A 12300-nucleotide genomic window follows, 5' to 3' on the forward strand; every position below is an offset into this window, starting at 1 on the left:
ATGCAGAGAACGATCTGGCAGTGAGTGTGTGAGAGACTGGGGTATTTATACTGAGGTGAGTAGTGCAGCAGAGTGAGCAGGTGAGAGTGATGGTGCTGATGAGGTGGGTGTGGCAGACAGGTGCACTGCATGAGGCTGATTAGGTGAGTGAAGGCGGCTGTGGCGTAGTGGAGAGCAAGGTAGTTCTCCAATCAGAGGGTCGGTGGTTCAATACCCGGCTTCGGCAGTCGATGTGTCCTTGGGCAAGACACTTAACCCCAAGTTGCTCCTGAAGGCCATCGGTGTGGACTGGATGATGAATGTTAGTTAGAGTCTGATGGTGGCACCTTGCATGGTAGCCTGTCATCAGTGTGTGAATGGGTGAATGATATGTAATATACTACTGATTGTAAGTCGCTTTGGATAAAAGCGTCTGCTAAATGACTGTAATGTAATGTAATGAGTGTGGTAAGAGAGCGGGGGCTGGGCTGTGAGCTGAGAGAAATAGTGCAGGAAGAGTAAATACGGAAGTTGCAATAGAGGACATTCACATGCGTGCACATCCACCACCCTCCCACTATGCACATGTCTGTGCTGTATTGTGCATTACAATGTAGAAGGATAGTTGGTAGATGAAATATTTGGTTTCTTAAGGTGACACTTTTTTCTCAAGCACACATATGGTACTTCCCCTTTCTCATTCACTGTCCTAAAGATAATAAAAAAAGCAAGATCGTTATATTTCATTTTTCAGTGTTAAAGTCGGACATCATCAACTTGATAAACAGTATTTATTCATATTAACATTTTCCACACATTCGAGAGATTTGTGAGTGTGGCAGTCTAATGAAGGCCAGCAGTGTGAAGAGAAACTTCCTTGAAAATTGTTGCAGAGCAAAGAGGAACAAAGTACAAAAGGTAGACGAAGAGAGGAAGAGTCAGTTCAGAGCAGAGACACGGAGCAGAGGTCACTGTGGTGAGAAGAGAACAGGAGATCAAGAGGAAAAGAGGTAAAACACAACTTTTACCTTACTTTTTAAAACCAACTTTTATATTGTAAATGGAAACTGTAGAAATTATTCCTCCAATCATTCTGTCAAATGCTTTTATAATTCATCACTTAACACTGTAAACTAATGTGTGCTTTTCATTGGTGGGCATTGTAGATAACGCAACTACTGATATTTTAAGTTAATTTATTTAGCAGTTTTATGGAACATATATTACAAAGTTCTTGGAAATAAAACATTTTGTGGGACTCACAACCTTCAAGATGATGTTAGCCAAATGTATCAATGTGACCAAAGTAAACGTGAACCTGCAACATCATGTATTTAAATCTGTGCTGTCAACCGTGGAGATTTTTCGGCTCCAGTTTCATCAAGTGAAACATTTGAATGTTAAGAATGTTTGTACTTCTGACAGGAAAAGAAACGGACTGTCTCAATCATCAAATCAGGATGTTTGTTCTCATCTGGGCGACTCTGCTTTTCTCTGTGAGAGGCATCACTGCTGATACAGGTTTGCATCTTTATTATGATCTTGTTATGATGCCAACAATAAAGATATTATAAAGAGAGCATCAGTTTGCCGTGATAAATGTCCTTATTAGAGACATTACTCAAAGCATCTATTGACTCAGCTGGGTGCTTTGGGATGAATAGACGTATTTGTATAATATTGAGTATAATTGACTTGTTTTATGAAGTTATTTTTGTAAAGACACATGTTAAATGCTGAAAACAGCAGTTTTGTAAAACAAATACAGTTCCAGTAGTAGCCTTCCTTCACCATTTATTAAATATCATGAAGTATTGTCAAGATTTAAATATCTACTTTCCCTGCTTTTGTCTCACTGTTTCCATTAACAGGTGCTTCAGTGGGGGAAATAACACAGTGTCTAGAACAATTCTGTATCACTCTCACAGGAGGAGAAATAAAAGCAGAGGCTGGACTCTGTGTTGTGATACCGTGTTCTTTCAGCAGTACTAATGCCTTTACACTTAAACATATGTTGTTTATGAAATGTGAACCATCTACAATAATTTGTCAGGGGTCGGACATGATATTCAGCACTGACAAGAACAATCAAGTTCAGTCTGGGTTTATGGGACGAGTTTCACTGTTGGAGCCTGACATGAGTCAGAGGAACTGCAGCATCATCATCAATGACCTCACTGAGTCAGACTCTGGATCATATCAGCTCAGAATTGAGTATTCCCAGGAGACGAACAGGGGATTTACATTCCAGCTAAAATCAACTGTCTCTGTTAAAGGTATGAAGCACTACAACAAATACACACTGTGAAGATGTTCATTCTATTCAACATATCTGCTGTATTTATAGTCTGAATGGAGAATTAAATAATGTTTGGCATTTGTCGACCTCTGTGGGCAACAAGTAGGAACTGCGGCAATTCCTGATACAACTCCTACTTATTGCCCCATCGAGATATTTAACAAAGTATCAGATTATTTTAGTCAGATGTAAAGTGAATGGTGACTTTCAGGCTGCTCACCTGATTCCACTCATTGACATCTCTCACTTTAGGTCTGACCCAGAAGCCCACAGTGATGGTTCCTCCTCTGACAGAGGGACAGCAGACCACACTGACCTGCACTGCTCCTGGTCTCTGCTCTGGATCTGATCCTAAAGTCACCTGGACGTGGAGAGGAGCAGGAGAAAAGACCTCGCACATCACAGGAAACATCACTGCTTTCAAGACTGAGAATCTGACTGCTGTCACAAACAGACACAGCTCAACTTTGACCTTTAACCCTTCAGCTGAACAACACGGCTCCAATGTCACCTGTAAGGTTAGCTTCACAAACAACATCACTACAGAGGAGACAGTGACTCTGAATGTGACCTGTGAGTATAGCACATACTGCACTTTATTATTACCTTTACTTTTTATTATCTAAAATATTTACTAAGAGATGTGCTCTCATGTCATTTCGGATTTTTTTCTAAGCTGTGTTGAATTTTTCCACATCAACAGTGTTTGGTCAGGAAAGTTGCACATTTTGGTCCAATTTTGTCTGACCTGCTGATTCCATTTTTTGCAGGTTACGATTTTCTTTCTTAGAGCTTTTATTGACAGCAAGGCTCCAGACTTACTTTTTCTTTTTTCTTTTTACACCATCTCTGGACTGCCCCAAAAATATTTCAACAATCACAAAGTAAATGTAAACTGTCATGAAATCAAAATTAAACATCAACGGTGTTCTTGCCGAAATGTTGGGAATTCGGAGGCATTAGAACATTGTATAGATAGATTTGAACGAAGTCATGATCCGAACAATGACACTGGAACAGCCACACTTGTCATCCTTAAGGTGCCAAAATAATATTTTGTACAGTACATCTGCACAACAAAACATCTGAACACCACCCTTCCCTGCAGGTTTGTGAGGAGGTGTTAAGCTTTAGAAATTAACCTCCGTGAAACAATCAGAAAATAACGTTGTATTCTTCTGATTTATGGCTTTGTTCTCTCTGTTTTTGGCTTTCCCTCTCTTTATTCACTCTCTCGCTCGCTCGTTGAGCCAGAGAGGAGGGGGGAATTTTGAGCGCTGTGTTTACAAACAGCAACCGACAATGTGACTACATATTATACCTTTAATACAAAGTGAATAGCTTTTCTTATATCTTTATGCCCCCTGTTGAATATCTTTTGTCTGGTTGGAGTTTATTTTTCTCTCATATTGAGTTTTAACCAACATAATCCATTGATATTTTTTTTTCTCATACTTATAGATTGTGAAGGCTCCCAGCTGGTTTTCAGCCTATTTCTGATTTAAAAAAAAAAATTCTTAAAGTTTTTCCAAAATGTTTGTCTTAAAGATGTGAAGAAACCTGTGATCACCGGAATGACAACTGTTAAGGAGGGTGATGCTCTACATCTAACCTGCAGTGTTGAGAGTTCCCCCCCCTCTGTTATCACCTGGACTAAACTTGGCTCCAACAAAAACCTGCAAAGTGAAAATACAAGCGTCCTGAAGAACAACACTGGAACAGCCACTCTCATCATCCTTAATGTGACAGCAGAATATTCTGGAGAGTACATCTGTACAGCAAAGCACCAGAACACTACTCTGACCACACCTGCTGAAGTAAATGTAAAATGTAAGTAGACTGTACTAGTCTAGTTTAAAAGATGTTCATATTGTTTTACTGCATGTTTGCTCTGTTGATGAGTTTTTTCTAAAATATTTACTAAGAGATGTGCTCTCATGTAATTTTGGATTTTCTTCTGAGATGTGTGGAATGTTTCCACATCAACAGTGTTTGGTGAGAAAAGTTGTAAATTTTGATCCAATTTTGTCTGACCTGCTGATTCCATTTTTTGCAGATTACGATTTTCTTTCTTAGAGCTATAATTGACAGCAAGGCTCCAGACTTACTTTTTCTTTTTTTTTTACACCATCTCTGTACTGCCCCAAAAATATTTCAACAATCACAAAGTAAATGTAAACTGTCATGAAATCAAAATTACAACATCAACGGTGTTCTTGCCGAAATGTTGGGAATTCGGAGGCATTAGAACATTGTATAGATAGATTTGAACGAAGTCAAGATCCGAACAACGACACTGGAACAGCCACACGTGTCATCCTTAAGGTGCCAAAATAATATTTTGGACAATACATATGCACAACAAAACATCTGAACACCACCCTTCCCTGCAGGTTTGTGAGGAGGTGTTAAGCTTTAGAAATTAACCTCCGTGAAACAATCAGAAAATAACGTTGTATTCTTCTGATTTATGGCTTTGTTCTCTCTGTTTTTGGCTTTCCCTCTCTTTATTCACTCTCTCTCTCGCTTTTTTCTCTCATATTGAGTTTTAACCAACGTAATCCTTTTATTAAAAAAACTGTCACACTTATTGAGTTTTTTTAAGGCTCCCAGCTGGTTTTCAGCCTATTTAGGATAAAATAAATTGTCAAACAAATTCTTAAAGTTTTTCCAAAATGTTTGTCTTAAAGATGTGAAGAAACCTGTGATCACCGGAATGACAACTGTTAAGGAGGGTGATGCTCTACATCTAACCTGCAGTGTTGAGAGTTCCCCCCCCTCTGTTATCACCTGGACTAAACTTGGCTCCAACAAAAACCTGCAAAGTGAAAATACAAGCGTCCTGAAGAACAACACTGGAACAGCCACTCTCATCATCCTTAATGTGACAGCAGAATATTCTGGAGAGTACATCTGTACAGCAAAGCACCAGAACACTACTCTGACCACACCTGCTGAAGTAAATGTAAAATGTAAGTAGACTGTACTAGTCTAGTTTAAAAGATGTTCATATTGTTTTACTGCATGTTTACTCTGTTGATGAGTTTTTTCCTTTGTGTTTGCAGTTCATCCAAAGGTCTTCAGTAGCTCTGCATGTGAGGTTCAGTCGGAGGTCCTGACCTGTGTGTGCATCAGTGAGGGTTTCCCTTTACCCACCATCAAATGGCCGATGTTGGAGACTCGCCCTGAATACTCTTTCACTACCAATAAGTCAAACCACATCGTCATCAGCTTCGCCGAATCTGTAAAAGATCTCAACTCCACCACTGTTGAGTGTGTCAGCAGCAATGAAATTGGGGAAGCAAAAGAGAACCTCCAAGTCAGAACAAAGGAGTTAAAACAAGACGGTAATTGTGACTCATAAAAACCCTCCTCAACTCTAGACCACTACATTATGACATTATTAAAAGCTATTTTTTATAAATATTTCTAACATGAAGCAGCAGCGATCAGGACTAGTTTCTTTTAACAGTTTGTTCTTCTCCATTCCAGATCTACTCAATGCATTTTTACAGCCACAAGCCATCATTGCGTTTTTCATTGGGATACTTCTTGCATCAACGATCTGCTGTTTGGCCATAAAATGCTACAGGTACTCTTATTATTTATTTTATTTGCATAACTGAGATTTTTTTGTCATCCACACTTTGCTTTTCTTTATTTAATTTCATTATTCATTATCAGTCATTAAGGACCACAACAGTGTTCTAGCATACTTAATCCATTTTACAGCAAATCATGATACTTGGCATTAATGCTAACCTTATTCAAAGGTATACTGCCAACATTTTAGATTTTTTTCTTCCAAAATACAGGCATATATAAATGTATTAATATACAAATATAGTATACATAATCAGTTTGCATACACTAGAAACTTACTTGAATTTGATGTACTTGTCAGGATTATGTCTTCTTGTGTTTTTTCATTATTATAAAAATAGTTTTTTGGTAATGCAACGCAGATTTCCCAATTTAATCAGAAATTGGGAAATACAGTGTAATAGAAGGTTGTCTCTTGGACAACTGGACACATCTTCAATGTATTACAGGGCCAATTCATATAGTAAGACGAACACCTTGACACATATTTAGAGTTTTCAATTCAGCAAATTTGAATGCCTGTTGAGTTTTGGGGAAATCTGGAGCGATCACAAAGAAAATAGAAACCCCATAATGAAAGTCCAGTCGGCTTTGTTTGTGTTTGCTGTGAAGTGACATTGATGCTCCATTGTTCCACCTAAATTAACTTTCCTAAAATTAAACTTTAAATGATAAAAACAATCGTGCCTTTTAAGTAGGAAGAGCGCAGTCAAAAATATAGGTTAGCTCTTATGATTACCTGATTAAATAAAGGTTATAGTGATGTGAAGTTGATCAAGTCGTGGGCTGAAACATTTAAGTTAAATAAAACACAATTCTTTCTTTTTCATTGCTTGTTTGTAACATTTGTTCTTTAATTCATTTTCTCCCCAGAAATAAACAGAAGAACTCTGCTGAGGCTCTGGAGATGTTGACTAATCAAGCGTTTCTACTGGTATTTATATTCCCACAGCTGGCTTTTACTGTGTGCAGTATATTAGTTTAACTGTTTGCTGAAAGATTAGTCTTGTGAGGAGACTAGCATTGCCATAGCTTTTCTTTTGTTTCACTTACTTTCACACTGTCAGAGTGCTCTTATTGTTGCACTGCAAGGCATTTGTAGGTATAGACTGATTTTAACAAGACTGCACTGCATCAACGCACAGCAGCATCTTAACTACAATTAAGAAAAAAATTGTCATGATCATTTTAACGGCTTATGGATGATATAGTTTAATGTTTAAGTGTTTCAGGCTGAATTTCAAAGCTTATTGATTTGAGTAGGAACCAGTTGTAGCCTGGATGTAGAAATTTCATGTATCAGTTGGCAAATTATTTATAACTTCTGAATTGCACCTGACAGTTAGATGCTGGTCAAGGAGTGGACAATGACCAAGGGAAATCTGAAGAAGGAGCTACAGCTGCTGGGCAATCTGCCTCTGGTGGTGATGTGGAACCAAAAGAGTTGGAGTACTCTACCATCGACTTTTCCTTGATGAAAAGGAAGAGTCCCGTAGGGGCAGAGAATACCCAAGAGACCAAAGATACAGTGTATGCCGAAATCAAACACAAAGCAAAAGAGGAGAGACAAAACGATGGTGCTGAGGAGGTAGCAATGGTGGAGGGCAGTGACAAGGAGGAGGTGATGGTAGGGGAAGATGAGGAGACAAAACAGTATCTGCCGAAGGACGAGGAAGGAGGTGAGGATGTGGGGAGATAGAAGGGACCGTGTAGCGTGGAGGAGTCACTTAACAATTAATGTTTCTTTCCTTTTTTTAAATTTGGAAAGAGAGAAAACACAACAGGTGATTCAACGCAGACAGATGAGACATAGAATGCAGAGAAACAAGCTTTACATTAAACATAGGACCAGCTTTAGTGCAAGATGGGGTTGATAAAGTGCAGAAATTCATGTTTTATATTTTTGGATGTAACGGAGTGAATCTGAAGTCCGGATATGAGTGGGAAGAGAGTTCCAGAGGATGGGAGGCAGTAGCATAAAAAAGGCCCTGTCATCTCTGTTCGATACTCGGTCCTAGTTGTTGGTGTGAGGAGGTTAGTAGTTGAGGTGATGAATGAGTGGATGAGGATTTCAGCAGAAGTAAAGGAGAGGGGTGGGCGGAGGAGGGCAATGTCTTTGAGATGATAAAAAAGGCTGTTTTGACAATGTGGTCGATGTCAGATTCAAATGAAAGAGTTGTGTCAAAAAATTACCCAGAGTTTGGGGATGTTGAAGGAAGTAAATCAATAATTAAAAATAAAAGCGTACTGGGAGAGAAGAAGAAAAAAGATGAATAAATGTGTTGTCAGTACTTAAAGATGTATATATTTAGAGAAGCAGACAGATGTTAGGCAGAGGTGTGTTTAAGGGGTCTTAGCAGAGGGGTTAATGCAGCTCTTTTTGTACCAAAGTGCACTTTTGTTGTGATCTTTTTATTTAAAGCCACAATATGTGTAGCCGTGGCTCATGAAGTAAAGCAACCGAGTTGTACAGTAATTGCAGGGTTAGACACTTAACCCTAAATCTTCTTGTCATGTGCTTGATAAAAGTTAATTTAAATGGAGTCAATTTATATAAAATATTCAAACTTAGATGCCTCTCAGTTGTAATATGTGTGTATCTTTAAGTGCTCTGCTGGATCTCCAGTGGCCTTATGTTTGAAAGTGCAGCTCTGTTCTTTTGAATGCTATTCAGCTTTGTGCACAAATAAACGCTCATTCCTGCAACGGAAGAAGTGTCTATTATTTTTCACTTTATTTTCAGAGTCCCTTTGAACACATCATTTTGGTGGGAAAACTAAAGTTAATTATTTAGAGAGAAGAAATAAAAAATGGAATTTAATTTCAAAAACGTTCCCCACAGTCGTGGATTACTGGTAGTAGTAGGATTCAACCTTACTCTCAGTATTAGCAGTGAATTTCTTGCACAGAAAACATTGTAGGATTAAGATAATATCAGCTTTCAGTGAGAACAAAGTCCTCATACTCTATTGCACACTCTCTCTTTTGCAGGTTTCAGCATTTAATATGCAGATATAAAGTATATAGCAACAGATTTTGACAGAAGTTCAGCTCATTAACTGAAGATAATTATAGTGTAGTAGCCCAATGTGAGAACAGGAAGTTACCAGAGACACTGAAAATACACTGATGCCATATTGTGGTACATCCAACAAATACAGAAGTGCTTTCTGAGAGGCTGAAGCTAAAATCGAGGAACACAGGGAATTTAATGCATTTATCAGTGAAATAAGTGGGGGTTTTTCTGGTTTTTTTTCCTCCTCCAATGAATCGCCACCTTATCGTGGTGGAGGGGTTTGTGTGCCCCAGTGATCCTGAGAGCTGTGTTGTCGGGGGCAATAGCTCCTGGTAGGGTCTCCCAAGGCAAAGTGGTCTCGGGGGAGGGATCAGACTAAGAGCGATTCACCAAACCTCAATGAATCGGACGATACAAGGTTGTGGCACCTCGCCCGGAATAGGGAAACCGGGGCACCCTCCTGGAGCCAGACCTGGTAGGGGAGCTCGCCGGCGAGCGTCTGGTGGCCGGGCCTTGGCACATGGGGCCCGGCCGGGCCCAGCCCGAAAAAGCTACATCGTGCCGCCACCCTGTGGGCCCACCACCCGCAGGGATAGGCATTGGGGTCGGGTGCAATGTGAGCTGGGCGGCAGGCTGGGGCGGAAACCTGGGCGTGCTGACCCCCGGCATCACAGACTAGCTCTAGGGACGTGGAATGTCACCTCTCTGGCGGGGAAGGAACCGGAGCTGGTGCGGGAGGTGGAACGCTACCAGCTAGATATAGTTGGGCTCACCTCCACGCATAGCACCGGTTCTGGAACCAAACTCCTGGAGAGGGGCTGGACTTTTTCCTTTTCCGGAGTTGCCCAGGGTGAGAGGCGCCGGGCGGGTGTGGGGATACTCACAAGCCCCGGCTGAGCGCCGCTGTTCTGGAGTTCTCCCCGGAGAACGAGAGGGTCGCCTCTCTGCGACTGGGAATCGCAGGAGGAAAGTCTCTGACTGTCATTTGTGCCTATGCACCAAACGGCAGTTCGGAGTACGCGGCCTTCTTGGAGTCCTTGGGTGGTGTTCTGGAAAGGGCGCCGACTGGGGACTCCATAGTTCTTCTGGGAGACTTCAACGCTCACGTGGGTAACAACGGAGAAACCTGGAGGGGTGTGATTGGGAGGAACGGCCTGCCCGATCTGAACCCGAGTGGTGCTTTGTTGTTGGACTTCTGTGCTAGTCATGGACTGTCCATAACAAACACCATGTTTGAGCATAGGGAGGTTCATAAGTGTACTTGGTACCAGAACACCCTAGGCCAAAGGTCTATGATCGACTTTGTAGTTGTGTCATCAGACCTGCGGCCGTATGTCTTGGACACTCGGGTGAAGAGAGGAGCAGAGCTGTCAACTGATCACCACCTGGTGGTGAGTTGGATCAGGTGGCGGGGGAGGCTGCCGGACAGACCCGGTAAACCCAAACGTGTAGTGAGGGTGAACTGGGAACGTCTGGCTGAGGATCCTGTCCGCAAGGTCTTCAACTCCCACCTCCGGAACAATTTCTCGTGCATCCCGGGGAGGCTGGGGACATGGAATCTGAGTGGGCCATGTTCAAATCCTCCATTGTGGAAGCTGCTGCTAGGAGTTGTGGTCGGAAGGCGATCGGTGCCTGTCGTGGCGGCAATCCAAGAACCCGCTGGTGGACACCAGCGGTGAAGGAGGCCGTCAAGCTGAAGAAGGAGGCCTTTCGGGCTTGGTTGGCCGAGGGTCTCCTGAATCAGCAGGCAGGTACCGGTTGGCCAGAAGGGCTGCAGCTGCGGCGGTTGCTGAGGCAAAACCCGGGTGTGGGAGGAGTTTGGCGAGGCCATGGAGAAGGACTTTCGAATGGCCTCAAGGAAGTTCTGGCAAACCGTGAGACGACTCAGAAAGGGGAAACAGGGCTTTTCTCAGGCTGTGCTCAGCAGGGGGGGAGAACTGCATACCCGGACTGGGGATATTGTCGAGCGGTGGAAAGAACACTTTGAGGAACTCCTGAACCCGACCAACACGTCCTCTGTGGAAGAGGCAGAGTCTGAAGACTCAGGGGAAGTCTCGTCCATATGCCTGGCGGAGGTCGTTGAGGTAGTTAAAAAGCTCTTCAGCGGCAAAGCGCCAGGAGTGGATGAGATTCGACCGGAGATGCTAAAGGCTCTGGACATTGTTGGGCTGTCTTGGTTGACACGTCTCTTCACTGTCGCGTGGAAGTCGGGTACAGTGCCTGTGGAGTGGCAGACCGGGGTGGTGGTTCCCATTTTCAAAAGGGGGACCGGAGAGTGTGCTCCAATTATAGGGGTATCACACTGCTCAGCCTCCCCGGGAAAGTTTACTCCAGGGTGCTGGAAAGGAGGCTCCGTCCGATTGTCGAACCTCAGATTCAGGAGGAGCAATGCGGATTCCGTCCTGGACGTGGAACAGCGGACCAACTCTTTACCCTTGCAGGTCTGTTGGAGGGTGCATGGGAGTTTGCTCATCCAGTCTACATGTGTTTTGTGGACTTGGAGAAGGCCTTCGACCGTGTCCCTCGGGGAGTCCTGTGTGGGGTACTGCGGGAATATGGGGTACCTGGTTCGTTACTACGAGCCATTCGGTCCTTGTATGACCAAAGTGAGAGCTGTGTCTGGATACTCGGCACAAAGTCGAGCTTGTTCCCAGTGCGTGTTGGCCTCCGCCAGGGCTGCCCATTGTCACCAATCCTGTTTGTGATTTTCATGGACAGGATTTCAAGGCGCAGCCGGGGGAGGAGAGTTTCCGGTTTGGGGACCTCAGAATCGCATCCCTGCTTTTTGCAGATGATGTGGTTCTGTTGGCTTCTTCAGAACGTGACCTTCAGCACGCACTGGGGCGGTTCACAGCCGAGTGTGAAGCGGTCGGGATGAGAGTCAGTACCTCCAAGTCTGAGGCCATGGTTCTCTTCCGGAAAACGGTGGATTGCACCCTCTGGGTTGGGAGTGAGTCACTGCCCCAAGCGAGGGAGTTCAAGTATCTCGGGATCTTATTCACGAGTGAGGGTAAAATGGAGCGGGAGATGGACAGGCGGTTCGGTGCAGCGTCAGCAGTGATGCGGGCATTGTACCGGACCGTTTTGGTGAAGAAGGAGCTGAGCCGAAAGGCAAAGCTCTCGATTTACCAGTCCATCTACGTTCCAACCCTCACCTATGGTCATGAGCTTTGGGTAGTGACCGAAAGAATGAGATCGCGAATACAAGCGGCCGAAATGAGCTTCCTTCGTAGGGTGGCTGGGCTCAGCCTTAGAGATAGGGTGAGGAGCTCAGACATCCGGAGGGAGCTCGGAGTAGAGCCGCTGCTCCTTCGCGTCGAAAGGGGCCAGCTGAGGTGGCTCGGGCATCTGATCAGGATGCCTCCTGGACGCCTCCCTTTAGAGGTTTTCCAGGCACGTCCAA

General features: G+C 43.3%; 1 protein-coding gene across 1 annotated transcript; it reads left to right on the forward strand.

Moving 5' to 3' along the window:
• The first annotated feature begins 947 nt into the window (after window positions 1–947).
• On the forward strand, window positions 948–7580 carry LOC129116756 (sialic acid-binding Ig-like lectin 10). Its single transcript, XM_054627475.1, has 10 exons — window positions 948–989; window positions 1405–1500; window positions 1851–2255; window positions 2531–2851; window positions 3827–4108; window positions 4969–5250; window positions 5344–5625; window positions 5771–5870; window positions 6755–6815; window positions 7224–7580. The coding sequence occupies exons 2-10, from the start codon at window positions 1440–1442 to the stop codon at window positions 7578–7580; spliced, it is 2151 nt and encodes a 716-aa protein (XP_054483450.1). The 5' UTR covers window positions 948–989; window positions 1405–1439.
• Window positions 7581–12300: the final 4720 nt, after the last annotated feature.

The sequence above is a fragment of the Anoplopoma fimbria genome, unplaced genomic scaffold (assembly GCF_027596085.1).
Source record: "Anoplopoma fimbria isolate UVic2021 breed Golden Eagle Sablefish unplaced genomic scaffold, Afim_UVic_2022 Un_contig_8959_pilon_pilon, whole genome shotgun sequence".
NCBI lineage: Eukaryota > Metazoa > Chordata > Actinopteri > Perciformes > Anoplopomatidae > Anoplopoma > Anoplopoma fimbria.

What these genes read in the sequence shown, in the direction of transcription:
- LOC129116756 (XM_054627475.1), top strand. Translation starts at nt 1,440, where the DNA reads ATGTTTGTTCTCATCTGGGCGACTCTGCTTTTCTCTGTGAGAGGCATC. An exon ending in TTGGCCATAAAATGCTACAG is followed by an intron (nt 5,871 to 6,754) that starts GTACTCTTATTA and finishes TTTTCTCCCCAG; the next exon opens with AAATAAACAGAAGAACTCTG. An exon ending in CTAATCAAGCGTTTCTACTG is followed by an intron (nt 6,816 to 7,223) that starts GTATTTATATTC and finishes TGCACCTGACAG; the next exon opens with TTAGATGCTGGTCAAGGAGT.